General features: G+C 34.7%; 1 protein-coding gene and 1 non-coding gene across 2 annotated transcripts; both read left to right on the top strand.

Moving 5' to 3' along the window:
• Nucleotides 1-2,294: 2,294 nt before the first annotated feature.
• LOC127690403 (small nucleolar RNA SNORA17) lies at nucleotides 2,295-2,423 on the top strand. Its single transcript, XR_007979106.1, has one exon. It is a non-coding gene; the product is annotated as a small nucleolar RNA SNORA17 (small nucleolar RNA).
• Nucleotides 2,424-7,241: 4,818 nt separating this feature from the next.
• LOC127690019 (olfactory receptor 145-like) lies at nucleotides 7,242-8,183 on the top strand. Its single transcript, XM_052189588.1, has one exon. The coding sequence runs from the start codon at nucleotides 7,251-7,253 to the stop codon at nucleotides 8,181-8,183; it is 933 nt and encodes a 310-aa protein (XP_052045548.1). The 5' UTR covers nucleotides 7,242-7,250.
• The last annotated feature ends 7,420 nt before the right edge of the window (nucleotides 8,184-15,603 follow it).

The following is a 15,603-nucleotide window of genomic DNA, read 5'->3' as shown; positions in this document are numbered from 1 at the left end:
TCTAATAGTAGATTCATGATATTATGAATTTTACAAAATCTATGTCAATATGAAGCCTATTTCATCTAATAATAATATATCCGTTTTAGTCTGTCATTTATAGTGAATTTACTGTACTAATGAAAGTAGTAATAAAATGGAAAACTGTCTCAAAAAATATAATGTATCATTTTTGCTATGATCTTTCGCTGGTTTATTTATTGAGGCAGGGTTGCTCAACTAAACTCAGAGTTCATTCATTGACTAGTTTATCTAGCAGCTTGCTCTGAGGATTACCAATCTTTGAAACCAATTTCATATGATCATTCTTCATGATCTCCATTTAGTTATAGTCTGCCAGAACCACACTTGACCACAACATAGCTATCACACATGGCTCCTTGTTAAATTATGCTTTCATATTAAGAAAGGCACAGTTCTTCTCATGTCAGAGACAAAATATAGCTCCCAGATTAGTTATGTTCTCTCAGTCTATTTATTTGGCATTTGTTTCCTTGTATACTTTTTGTAGAGATATTACCCGCATTTTTTCCTTTTAATAAATTCTCCCACCAGGAAAACTTGGAGTCACTGATGATAAATTGTTCCAGGCCTTCTGTTCTAATAACCAGAATCAAAGGCCTTCTAAATCTAAACCAAACTAAACAAAAACAAAAAAAAAAATAAAAAAACAAAAAACAAAACAAACCACACAAAGCAAAAAACAAGCAAACAAAACAAATTTCAGTGCATCCTCTTAGACACCTTCCTAACAGGCAAAATAAATTCTCAGTGCAGTAATTCTTGGCTGCTCAAATTCTGTAAGGGCTGTGTGCTATTAATCTGCTATTTTGGTTCTCTTATTGTTTGGTTTGTTTTTGCTGTTGTTTCTTTCAATTATTTGTTTCTTTTTTTTAACCAAAGTCATTTTGTGTAAAATTTTATTTACTCTTTGAACATTAATTCTTATAGTCCAATAACATTCATTTAAAGAATCTTTATCCTATCCTATCTTTGTAGTTTGAAGCATATCAAAATACGTTATATTTTTAATCGAATGTGATATATATGTTCTGTCTTAGAAAAACGTGATTTTTTTATTGTTGTTCAGTTATATGCAAATACACAGTGCTTTGTATATTCCTGGGAAGATATATATTCAGGTTCTGTAAATAAATCTTTTCAGAATTTACTTGATATAATTATTTATTACCAAAAGAGATTTTAACATAACAAATCATCTAGCATAGTCCAGAATGACTTATGTCTCACTTTTATAAAAAGCAAGGGTAAATTCATAATACTTGATTTAATTTAAGAATTTGGTTCAATTTCTATTTTTACTCTTATTTTTTCTAATTTTATGATTTTTGAGAAAAGAAATTGTTTGCATCTAAGGCTTTTTCTAAGTCCAAAGATGTTTTAATCTTGCAATGCTTCTGTTTTAGACTTTCTATCACTTGATATATGGGCTAGCAGCCAGTAGTAGTCACAGTGTTTAAAAAGTTTGACTTAAGTTCCTCTTTTTCTGAGATGAATGCTTTTCAAAATCATCACAGCCAATGAACCAGCATCTTACCCTCACCTACTGTCTGTGCCACCCTCCACGTAGAGCCATTGTTCATTGAAACAGTTGATTAATGACTTCATGGATAGATCATCTTGATACACACACCATTTCTTAAATGAACCTGTTTCCTGTAGTCTGAGAATGATGACAACCACTCAACTCAAGTCAAATAGTTTTGACCATAGCAGGAAAAATGTATCCAAATAACTGTGCCTACAATTCATTCCTTGGTGCAGAACTATCAAGTCTTAGCTACTATGTAGGTAAAATCCTTTAGTAATCAAAACAAAACAAAACAAACAAACAAAAAGATTTTATGTTTTTATGTCCATTTAATAACACATCCATAATTTTTATGATTGGTATACAAATATATATATATATATATATATATATATATATATATATATATATATATATATAAATATATATAGTGTTGAATATAATAAAAATTAAAATAAAAATAAAATACAATAGACAAAACATGGATGACCATAAATTGGACCACAAGTACTAATATTTGATCATAAATGCTTTGGAAAGAAAAAAATAAAGTCAAGTAAGAATGGAAAGTGATAAAATAACTGGAAATCTCATTTGCCAAATCTGAGGTATAAAAACATACATAATATATATTTGTCACTAAATATCAGCAAAGGTTCAGTAAGTAGTTGTAGTATAACCCATTAAAAATACAACCTTCTTTGTCTAGTAATCTCCATGAGAGGAATAAGATTAAAAGTATCCTGCATTTGGAGATGTTACAGATACTGCTGCTGTATCACATGTGCCTCAGTAAGTGGCATAGAGGAGTGAGTAAGTGTAGGCTCTGTGTTCAGACTACAAACTTCTGAATGATTAGTAGACTGCCATTCCCTAAAAAAGTTAGCCTGAGGCAGCCACCATCCCAGTGCCAGGTACCCATTCAGAAAGGTACCCTGAGACAACCACCAGTCCAATATCACATAGGTTCTGACAGGCTCCAGGGAGGGAAGTGAGAAGGAAACTAAAAGAACCCCACCTACCTGGGACTGAAGGCCTTGAGAAGGAATGAGACCAAGACAGATAACCCTCACACAGAGCCATTGGACTGTCCTTAGTAAGGAGTGATGTCAATAAAACTATCAGCGTGCTGCCATGAGACCCAGACAGGAAGATAGCTGAGATGACAACCAGTCCAGTGCTGCAAGGGTCTGGTGATACAGACTATCCCAAAGATGACGCTCAGAGACCATGAATACCACTAATTGCAATAGGTAAGTGGTAGAGAAATGGAAGAGAAAGAGAAAGAGAAGGATGTGGGCACAAAGTGACCATAGCAGAAAAAATGTATTCAAATAACTGTGCCTACAATTCCTTCCTTGGTGCAGAACTATCAAGTCTTAGCTACTATGGAGGTAAAATCCTTTAGTGATCAAAGCAAAACAAAATGGTGGATAGTGAGTAACAGGCTGTGAGTAGTTGGTGATGCCATCTGGGTCCATGTGGGGGTCCTGTCCTGTGCTGTCATTGGGGGCTATGTCTGAATCTGAGGCAATGAAGCATCATGGAGCAGTTATCACCAATACCAGTCAGACCTCCATGGTCTGTTGTAGCCGCCCACGGCCACATGCGAACCGGATCCCTGGAAGAGAATTCTGGGGTAATGGGAAGGGGGCAAAAGAGAAATGAGTCAAGAGGACAGCTGCCCATAGAGACTGACTTTACTATTATTTAGCCAGTATTTATAGTCTTTGGAAAACCACCCTGCCCCCCAAATGGCCGTGAATTCCTTGGATCTTCTTCTCAGTGGGTTTCCTGCTTCCAGTCACACAGTTTTCTGCTGGTCTCCAGGTGAAACTGCCCTGAGGCGGCCTTGGTAGTTAAGGTGAAAGTGGCTGTATTGTTCCCAACGGAACAAGGGCCAGAGATAATGCCAGGGGAAGGGTGGAGGCTGTAGGCCAGGAATGTCGCAGCTTGAATAGGCTGGAGATAATGCCAGGGGAAGAGTGGGGGTTGCCAGCCAGGAGGGTCACAGCAAAATGCTGTGGGGGGAAGGGACAGTCTGTGTGTCCCCATCAGGGACATGCTGATGTATAAGGGCTGTGAAGAACTGGCTTTACCTGTCACCTGGACATCCTGGGAGAGCTGATGCTGTGGTCATAAGAGCAGAAGAACAGACCACCACTAGCCAGCTTCAGTACTTAAAATAGCAAACTCAACACATGATGGGAGTTGCAGGTGAACCTGCACTGAAGATATGAGTGTGGAATGCTTGTCCTGCCATTCATTTTTCATTCAATGGTGTGGATGAGGGAGAAATATCTTTGTCCTACATCCTCCCCCACTTACCAAGTGTGACAGATGCTGGGGTCATGAGACCAAGAGAGCTGTCTCTGTCTCTCACCAGATGCAGCCCTAAAAAGAGTAGGCCCCGGACCTTGCCTGGGCAGCATAGTACAGTTAGCATGGATGTGGAGGTTTTAGGTGTGTCATCCATGAGAAATAACCCTTCCTCTTCTCTGCTGAATGGTGATGTTGGGCAAGGGAGAGATTTCCACCCCTAACTTTTGCCCTCCCCATGAGAAACAGCTGGGAGAGGTGACCTGTCCCTCACATGCTGCAACACTTGGGAAAGCAGACACTTCTCCTCACCTGGGCAGCACAGTCCAGATGGCCCTAGACATGAGAGCTACAGGTGAGCTGGCAGTAAGGGCTTGAGTACAGGAAAGCTATCCTGTGTCTGTTGTGTAGTGATGTGGAAGAGGGAGAAATTCTCACCTCTTTCTCCACACCTCACCCATTGCCACCTGTGGCAGGTGAAAGAGTTGGCTGGCCATAAACACACCTGAAGAGAGTGGGAGAACTAGCCATTCCCTCACTAGCTGCAACACTTGGGAGAGTGGAAACTGCACCTTGCCTGAGCATCAGGGTAGAGTTGGCACTAGACAGAAAAGCTTCAAGGGAACTTGTCCCAAAAGATTGAAAGCAGGAAAGCAAGGAGGCTGGCTAGCTCAGACACTACTCAGACTGAATTGGCCCACCACAACTTCTAAACTAATTGAATTGCTAGAGTGCATGAAGAGGCTGGTCCTTCAGATCTAAAACTGCAGGATCTCCATGACTAGGGCAACAACAGGATATGTGAGAGGCATCTCAGTAAGTTTCAAGAATGGATACAGAAACAAAATCCAGAGGCCTAAAACTAGATTCATGGTTTATTGCAATAAACACTTGCAAGCAAAGTGTGGACAAAATGCTATGCTGTGGAACACACACACACACACACACACACACACACACACAGACTAAAGCTTTCACAACAAGAATATTTTTCTGTTATGGAAAGATTACAAGGGGGAAGGGTAGGTATGAGGTGAGGGGGGAGATGATAGGGGTTGGGATGTATGTTGCCAAATTCACAATGAATCAATGAAAAGTTTACAAAAATACATTTGACATAAGCTATTTTAAACTTAGAGCGACTCAATAAATGGCTCCATCAATAAGCCAATATAATTTTTATTCATAACTTAGATTTAACTATTTCCAAGTTTGTAGGATTTATTGTAACAAGTGTTAGGATTTTTAATCACCATAAGACTACAATGGAAGACATGATCTTTTATTATTCCTATTTTACAGAAATGTAAGAATTAGTTTAATAGCTTACATAAGTAACCTTCTGAGCTTTCATATACATTTTATACTTTCTTACAATGTTTATAGACTCGTGAGCTGAACTGTTTAAAAAAGTTTAATACCTGGAAACTAAAGCAAAATTTCAAGTAAGTATTGGTGTGAGGTAGCAATGATGCAACACTATACATGTGCCTTAATAGTCTAGGGATGCTTCTCAATGGGCAAACTCATATTTGGCACAGATGACTTCCAGGAAATTGATTTTGAGCACTGAAGACAAAACACAGCAACAATAAACTACTTTTACAAAGTAATTTGCGGTACTCTCAAGACAGACAATAGCTTAGATACTTTGCTTCATTTTATCCTAAAGAAATGATAAGGAATACTGGGAATAGTGTCTGTAGAAAATTACCATTAAAGATAGAGAAACAATGAAAAAAGAAAGCAACTCGATTTCCCTTAAGATATGAAAGTTATTGTGATATGGGGTTCAATATTGGCTCAAGTACAGAAAATACAGTCCCTAAAGAGAACAGCATGCCTCTCTGAAATGCCATCTCTCTAAGGAACAAAAATGCAGCACGGTCTAGCATCCAAACACCATCACCTCCTATCTTCTTTTATATCTTGTTCTTTGAGAAAAAATTGAGAAAGCTTCTACCTTGACATAGCCAAGTATACCATGCTATCGAGCTACACAAAACTTTTCATATCTCATCTGGTGGTAAGTGAGATAAAGAGTAGACAACATTTCAAAGAATTAAAATGTATAATGATGAATTGTGACAAATTAAACAAGATCCCAGGGTATGTGAAAATTAATTTTGGATTATGTCTTCTTAGAATCAAATGTTCAAAACCCTCAGAGACTGATATAACATCGCAGGGGTAAAGGAATGATGAGGATTCTCTCATGATGAGGTAAGTGGTAAGTCCTTTATGCTGGTTTCATCATTTTTATTTACAGTCTTTGGCTATGATACATAAAATGACAAATGTGAGTTAAGTTTTTTGACCCATTTGTCAATTGCAAAATTCTCCAACAAAATGTTTATTCACACATCTTCTTCCTCATTAGAAATGAACATCCAGGTGATAAGATAATATTTTTTTGTTAAATCAGAATCCACACCATTCTAAACTACTTTAACTTGTTGAAGATTAGCTTTCCAGGCTAAAATACATTTTTCATTTGAATGATTCTGCAAATTTATCTTGCAGCTCTTGATTTTTGAACTTATGAGACCCAGCAACAAATACACTACATTACTTATAAATTCAGCTGTTTTCCTTGCACATATTGAAGATATGACACAGTGTCTCCCTTTAGTGCCTTGGCCCTTAGGCTTGTGGCTGGTTTGAGATTGAAGTCCTAAGACCTTAGGAGTACCCTTTCATTTGATATTATACAATTCTAAAAATGAAATGAAATTAAATTCACAGAAAAATGATCTGGAAAAGATTGCATGATATATTAAAAGTTTCAGGAGACATGGTAATACAGTGTCACAGTGAATAAACTTTCATACTAAGCGTTACCTCTCAGACCTACCTTTATAGATTAATAAACTTTCCTATAGCAAACACAGGTTTCTAGACATTCAGAGAATCTGGATAAATCTAAACTTTATTTAGATGTGAAACAATAGTGTTGATCTTGATGCCACAACAGTTGTATCTAGATGAGGTTAGCTCTAGGTTGGGACAGCTTCTCCATGTATCAGGCCAGGACTGAAGCAATGAAAAAAGAAGATGAGGGTTGGAAATTCTCTACTTATCCTGTCTACTATCTGATATCTGAGCACTCATGCTAGCAAGTGAAAGCTATGGTCATAGCGTTTTAGATTGTTGGTGAATTACTTTACTTTATTTAGCTTTTAATGCACTAATATGGGAAAATACCTCTCCATGTCATGACAGTATGAATAGTGAATTCTGTGAATTTAATTGGTAACCATAATGCATTTGCAAATTCTTCATCTCAAATATGAGAGAGGCTATGGTAGTAATTTCATGTGCTCTTATAATTTTCAAAGCTATTTTTCTACTGTCTATTCACAGGTTATCTTAAAAAAGAATGGGTTTGCAGAATGGTTCTTTAGTGACTGAATTCATTCTGCAGGGATTAACAAATGATCCCGATCTTCAGTTACCCTTGTTCCTACTCTTTCTTCTAATATACACAACAACAGCATTGGGAAATTTGGCTTTGATCACTTTAATTGCACTGAATTCTCACCTTCACACCCCCATGTACTTTTTCCTTTTAAACTTGTCCTTCATTGATCTTTGTTATTCCTCTGTAATTACACCCAAAATGCTGATGAACTTCTTAGTAAGGAAGAACTTTATCTCCTATGTAGGATGTATGACCCAACTTTATTTCTTTTGTTTCTTTGCTGTTAGTGAATGTTGTGTTCTGTCATCAATGGCCTATGATCGTTATGTAGCCATATGCAATCCACTCTTGTATAACATTGCTATGTCTCCGAAGGTGTGTTCCTATCTTATGCTTGGTTCATATATTATGGGATTTTGTGGTGCTATGATTCACACTGGATGGATGCTTAGACTGATCTTCTGTGACAGGAACACTATCAACCACTATTTCTGTGACCTACTCCCTTTGTTGCAGCTCTCTTGTACCAACACCTATGCTAATGAGGTTGAGATTATTGTTGTAGGGGGGATTGATATTATTGTGCCCAGTATCATCATTTTCACCTCTTACGGATACATTCTTTCTAACATCTTTCAAATGAGATCCACTGAGGGCAGATCCAAAGCCTTTAGTACCTGCAGCTCCCACATAATTGCTGTTTCTTTATTCTTTGGTTCAGGAGCATTTATGTATCTTCAACCCTCTTCACCAGAATCTATGGATCAGGGAAAACGTTCTTCTATTTTTTATACCATATTGGTGCCTATGATGAACCCCTTAATCTATAGTTTGAGGAACAAAGATGTTAAACTTGCCCTCAAAAAAACATTTAGCAGGAGGAGATTTTGATAAGAAATTAGTACATATATATATATATATATATATATATATATATATATATATATATATATATATATTATACTTATGCTAATGAGAAATTCTGTGGATTTAATCAAAGTCTGTAGACATGATCTTTTTATCTATTTTTTAAATCTGATAATTCATAGGATATTGGTATATCTTCGCTCTTCCATGTGTTTTTGGTATAATTATATTTTAGTTATACAATATTGTTATAATCTTTCATCATATTAACTAAGAGAAATATCACATAGTTAAACATCTTTTCCCATAAATTGAATGTCATTATGGGATGTATCTTAAAATTAACCAACGATCTGCCAATGGTTTTAAAAAGTAACACATATTTTTGAAGTATGTTGTAATAACTTGGCTTTCATTTGTTAATGTAATAAAGTTCAAACCAAATTGTCTTCTATTCTATCTTTGAAAGCAGTGTATCTCTTGGGAATGCCAGAGCTTTATGATCCAGATATTTTTATTAACTAGAAATTGAATATAATCTACATTGCGGATATAAATCATGTATATTTGACCTTCTTATCTTGGATGTTTTACATTGAACTTATAATAATAAAGCAGGAGATAGTATGAGGAATATAAAATACACACACACACACACACACACACAGATATATATATATGAATAATAGGACAGTCTTGATTGTGCTTCCTCTCCATTCCTCAGGAAGCTTTTTATAGGACTTCTCATTCTTGAGAAATGTAGTCTAACAACTATTTGGAGAATGATTGAAAACATGGATTATTTTCCATTTGGAGGAGAATTAATACAATTGCAGGAATCAGAGCAATGATATGTAGTTAAAAGTCAATGTAGGAAGAAATTTGCAACATCAATTTATGGGGAACTGGCAAGTTATCTTTTCATCTCTTTTTTTCCTTTTTATTAAATATTTGCTATATTTACATTTTGAATGGTATCCCCTTTCCTTGTTACCCCTCTGAAACCCCCTATCCCATTCCTCCTCCCCCTGCTCACCAACTCCCCCACCACTTTCCTGACTGGCATTCCCATACTCTGGGGAATCAATCTTTCACAGGACCAATGGAAGGTCTTAGAAACAGTTATGATTATAGGAATTTTATATTTTGTCGTTGTGTTGTTGAATAATACTATTTGCTATTAAGACAGTAACATCAGCAAGATAATCGAGCCTGAATACCACTAAAGCATCCTTGTCTCTCACGGAGCTCATATATTATTGATATGTACAAGTTAATGAACTGAAAACTCCCAAAGGTGACAAAAGAATAATTTGGAAGTCCTGCTTGGTGTGACAAAATATTTTGAACATCAAAACAAAGATTATTTTTTCTTCTGAGAAATCAGGCAAATATTTTAGCACATAATTCATAATCTGATCCTAAGTGAGAACTTCATTTGTTCCATGATAACTTGAATTATATTACTATTTTCATGTTCTTTGAGGTTTGTTCAAAGTAATTTCGAGGTTGTTTTTATGATTTAGATGTTTTGTATCAATATATTTATTCTTACTGTAAAGTGACCATTTATCTCTTCAATGACTCAAATTATTGGAATTATTTAAACACTTATTTATTGGTTAATTCTTATATGTGTTTGAGAGTTTTATCTACAGATATGTATGTGTATCACTTTTGTGTATTGTCTTCAGAGACTGGAAGCAGATGTTAGATGCCATAAAACTGGAGTTACAGATAGTTGCAAACCATCATGTGGGTATTAGAATTGAACCCTATTCTTGGGGAACACTGAGTGCTCTTAAACATTAAACCATCTCTTCAGGCTACAGATACTGTATTTTTATTCAAAATGTTCTGTTCTCATAGAAGAACTAAGTTTGCTTTGGAAAATCTTTAATTTCTCCTCTACATACTGCTTCTTTGGGTAACATTGTTCTCTGTATTGACTACAATTGTACAATTGTATGATTAATGTATACTAATTATACAAAAATATGTATCATTGTAACATAGGAATTAACTCATGGCCAGTAGTTCCTTACTAGTATCCCCAATTATGTGTTATTGCAACATATGAATGTACTCACAGTAGTTCATTAATAGTAACCCCACATATGAATACTGAACATGTGAATGAGTTCATGGCTAGCAGTTTGTCAATAGTAATCTTTTAAAATTTTCCTATATGCCTTCTCACTCATTTTAAATTTATCTGTGGTATTTTTGTGGATTTTTATACCACATATGCTATAAAATATGAAGCACATTTTTCTTTCTTCCTTATATGTATTAAAATGATGGAATTTAGTTCCATGCATTTTCCTGTGACAAATGATTTTTCTTTGTTTGACTAAATAATTCTCTATTATTTGTATATCTTGCATTTTAGCCATTTATCCATTGGTGAGGCCCTATGCTATTTCCATAATTTATTATTATGAATAGTACTGTAATAATCATGGGTGCATGTCTACCCATGTAGATAGATCTCATATACTTATTTATCTAACAACCAGTAATTGTTGTCTTTTTTCAATCTCCTTTCTAAGTTCTGTAGCTACCTTTCCTGCAGCAGTATAGATGTGTTATTTTGATAACAGCCTTGCTGTTATTTATTATTAATTTTTCTTAATATTTATTGTATTTTAAATGAGAAATAATATCAATACAGATTGGATTTTGATTGCTGCATGGCAAAAAATGCTGAAATATTTGTGCAATTTTCCCTTTTTATCTTATTATTTTGAAATGTTAATAAAATATCCAATAAAAATTCAAATTTAAAAAAAAAGGAGAAAAGAAAAAGTACCCAGATCTGGTACACATTGATTGACCACATTTGTTTTGTTTACATTCTTTGTTTTGTTTTGTTTTAGTGATTAAGACACCTAATTGCTTTGCATATTCCAGACATTGATATCTTATTGAAGGAATGCTAGCAAACACAACCCAACATTCTTTGTAAGTATTTTGCCATTTTGGAGAGTTACTTGTTTGATTTTAACCTATTGGCCAGAGTTTAATTTCATTACCTATGTCATGAAATCCCTACCTACAAAACGGTGACATGAATTTGGAAGAGAACAAGGAGGGTTATATGAATGGGAGAAAGGGAAGGATTCTATGATGTGATTATAATCTCAAAAATAAAAAGTATAGTTAAAATACTGAATTCTGTCTCTTGAAGTTCTTTGATTCTGAGTCTATCTTAGACAGTTTCCCACATGTTTGCCCTTCATTTTTAAGCTTTCAAGTGTTTCCTTAAGAGCTTTTATACATTTCATTTTGATTTCTGTATACTATGAGATGTATGCTTACAATTCCTTTCATTTACATGTGGCTATGTTGTTTTTATCAGTTTGTCTGTTTTTGTTATTGTTTTCTTTTTTCCTCTTAAAATTTTGAGAAATGATATTATGTATTCAAGATTGGTGTAAAATTAAATGATCCTCTCGTTTTAACCTCCCAGATAAGAAACTTCCCAAATATGCCACAATGCCTAACTCAAGCAATAGTTCATGTACCTTTTCTTTTATGTGACATATATTGACTAAATAGTGTTCTTTATAAGCTCAAATGTGTTCATAAATATCATGTCTATCCCTTTATTCATCTACTGACTGATATCTATGCATATTCCAATGGCTGGTTCTAGTAATCCTCATTTCAAAAATATACCCATGTTTTGTAATCTCTGGAAGAGGAATAATCTAATCTTTATTTACCTTGAGATTAAAAATAACATTTGTCACAAGCTATTTAAATTAATGATGACTCAAGAAATGATTACTTCATAACGCCAATTGGATTTATATTAAGACTTACGTTTCACTCTTTCCCATTAGGTAGCAATTTATTGTAACAAGTTTTATGATTATTTTCTAGTTTATAACCACAATATTGCAATTGATGACATGATTTTTTCTAACACCTATTTTACAGAAATTCACAAATCAGTTAAATAGTATGTATCCATAAATATCTGGGCTCCATACTTTTTCTACAATCTTTATATATAATGTTGAACACATTAATAAAATGCTATATGTAAGAATTTAACAAGGAACTAAAACACAAATTTCAAGTAGGTATAGAAATGATATAGCAGTGATGAATAGTGCCTTGGATGTGTAGGGATATTGCTGATTGGGAAAGTTCGTGCTTGGCATTGATTAACTTCAGGATAATCATCTTAAGAACTGAAGAGTAAAACACAAGCATAAACTAGTTTTGAAAAGTGACTTGGAGAACTCTCAGGAGAGATAATAGCTTAGGTATTTTGCTGCATTCTATCCTAAAGAAATGATAAAGTAATAAGGAAATTTGGGAATAGTATCTGTAGAAAATTGCCATTAAGGAAAGAGACGCAATGAGAAAAGGAAGCAGGACAATTGAATTCCCTTAAGATATGAAGGCTATTAGGAAATGGGGTTCTATATTGGCTCAAGCACAGTACAGTCCCTAAAGAGAACAGCATGCCTCTCTTAAATTCCAAGTCTCTAAGGAAAAACAACAACAAAAATTCATCACACTCTAGTATCCAAACACATGACTTTTTTATATCTTTTTCTTTGAAAAGAGATTGAGAAAGCTTCTATATTGACATAGCCAAGTCTATCATGCTAGTGAACTCCACAAAACTTTTAGTGTCTCATCTGGCAGTAAGTGAGATAAAAAGAGGGCATCACTTCAAAGTATTAAAAGGTAAGATCATAAATTATGACAAATTAAGCAAGATTCCAGGGTATGTAAAATATTAGTTCTGTGTTGTCTCTTCTTAGAATCAAATGTACAAAACCCTCAGAAACAGATGTAACCCTACAACAAACAGGGGTAAAGAAAATCATTTCTCTCATAGTGAAGTAAGTTAAAATTTCTTTATGCTAGTCTACTCATTTTTTTTAACATCAGTTGAAATAGCTACATCATTTGTAAAGGTTAAATTGTTGGGAGCAGAAATGTCTTTTGTGATCAGTAGGTAAACAGGCATGTTCAACAAGCAGGGCCCTTTTCTCAATGAAGGAGATATACTAACTGTTTTCTCTTCACGTGGCAGGGGTTGAATATTATTAATATTCTAGTGACCTGTTTTGTTATCTGGAAAGGCAGAGGTCACCTACCTTTTGCTACAGAGGCAGTCTTCATCAAAATCTGCATGAAATTTTATCCCAGACTTTCTCTCTTTGTCTTGCAGTTAATCAAACTAATCCTTGTGGGTCATGCTTAAAGGCACGGAGCATATAGCTTAAAGCTTTCTGACCTCTGTACTTCCTTAGTAAGAGACCACATTAAATTCGAGGCTCTTTAAGCTACAGGACCTACACTCATATTCAGGTGTATTTTGTAAATTAGTTTGTAAATAGTCATGCCTCAAGTTTATTGAGCACTTGGAATTGTAAAGATTATGGACTCTAAAGCTGGAATAGCATGACTGTTGCCTTGAAACAGTCTCCCGAATTGAATTGTGTACCCCATTTTTAATATCATTATTTGGTTCTCTGGAGTCTAACATCTCAAGTTCTTCATATATATTGCATATTTGCTCTCTGTCAGATGTACAGTTGGTAAAAATCTTTCCCCAGATTGTTGTTTGCCATTTTGTTTTATTGAGAGTATCCTTTGCCTTTCAGAAGCTTTGTAATTGTATGAGGTCCCAATTGTCAATTCTTGATCTTAGAGCATTGGTGTTCTGTTCAGGAAAAATTTCCCTGTGCCCATATGCTTGAGTCTGTTACCCACTTTCTTTTCTATTAGTTTCAGTGTATCTGGTATATGTGGAGGTCCTTGATCCACTTGTACTTGAACTTTGTACAAGGAGATAAGAATGGATCAATTTGCATTCTTCTGCAAGCTAACCACCAGTTGAACCAGCACCATTTGTTGAAAAGGCTATCTTTTTTTCCACTGAAAGATTTTAGCTTCTTTTCAAATGACCATAGCTGCGTGGACTCTTTTCTGGGTCTTCAATTCTATTCCATTGATCTACATGCCTGTCACTGTATCAATACTATGTAGTTTTCAGCACTATTGCTCTGTAGTACTGCTTGAGGTCTTGGATGTTGATTCCCCCAGAAATTCTCTTATTGCTGAGAAAAGTTTCAGCTATCCTGGGTTTTTTGTTATTCCAGATGAATTTGAGAATTGCTTTTTACAACTCTATGAAGAATTGAGTTGGAATTTTGATGGAGATTTCATTTAATCTGTGGGTTGCTTTTGGCAAGATGGCCATTTTTACTATATTAATCCTGCCAATCTACAAGCATGGGAGATCTTTCCATCTTATGAGGTTTTCAGTTTCTTTTGTCAGAGACTTGACGTCCTTATCATACAGATCTTTCACTTTTTGGTTAGAATCATACCAAGATATTTTATACTGTTTGTGACTATTGTGAAGGCTGTCATTTCCCTAATTTCTAAGTCTGTTTATTTATCCTTTGAATATAGGAAGGCTACTGATGTGTTTGAGTTAATTTTATATTCAGTAACTTTGCTGAAGTTGTTTATCAGCTGGTGAAATTTTGGTGGTTGCTTAAGTATACTATCATATTTTCTGCAAATAGTGATAGTTTGACTTATTCCTTTACAATTTGTATCCCTCTGACCTCCTTTTGTTGTCTAAATGCTCTAGCTAGAACTTCAAGTCCTATATTGAATAGATATGGAGAGAAATGATAGCCTTGTCTATTCACTGATTTTAGTGGGATTGCTTCAAGTTTCTTTCCATTTAATTTGATGTTGGCTACTGGTTTTCGGTATATTGCTTTTATTAAGTTTATGTATGGGCCTTGAATTCCTGAATTTTGTCAAATGACAAAATTTTTTTTTGTCTAATGAAATAACTATGTCATTTTTATCTTTGAGTTGTTTATGTAGTAGATTACATTGATGAATTTCCATATATTGAAATATCCCTGCATCCCTGGTATGAAGCCTACTTGATCATGGTGAATGATCATTTGAATGTTTTCTTGGATTCTGTTGACAAGAGTAGTTTTACATCAATATTCATAAGGGATATTAGTCTAAAGTTCTCTTTCTTTGTTGGATCTTTTTGTACTTTTGGTAGCAATGTAATGGTGCCTTCATAGACTGAGTTTGGTAGTGTTATTTCTCTTTGTATTATGTGAATAATTTGAAGAGTATTGATAGATCTTCTTTGATATTCTTATAGAATTCTGCACTAAAACCAACCTGTGCTTTTTTGTGGTTTTGAGACTTTCAATAGATGCTTCCATTTCTTCAGTGGTTATGGGACTGTTTAAATAGTCTATCTGATCCTGATGTAACTTTGGTGTTTGTTATCTGTCTAGAAAATTGTCCATTTCATCCAGATTTTCCAGTTGTGTTTAGTATAGGCTTTTTTTTTTGCGATATATTCTTTTTTTTATTCGATATAATTTTTTATTTACATTTCAAATTATTTCCCCTTTTCTAGCCCCCC

This window comes from Apodemus sylvaticus, chromosome 7 (genome assembly GCF_947179515.1).
Source record: "Apodemus sylvaticus chromosome 7, mApoSyl1.1, whole genome shotgun sequence".
Taxonomy (NCBI): Eukaryota; Metazoa; Chordata; class Mammalia; order Rodentia; family Muridae; genus Apodemus; species Apodemus sylvaticus.
This window is presented reverse-complemented; position numbering and strand designations above follow the sequence as displayed.

What these genes read in the sequence shown, in the direction of transcription:
- LOC127690019 (XM_052189588.1), top strand. Translation starts at nt 7,251, where the DNA reads ATGGGTTTGCAGAATGGTTCTTTAGTGACTGAATTCATTCTGCAGGGA.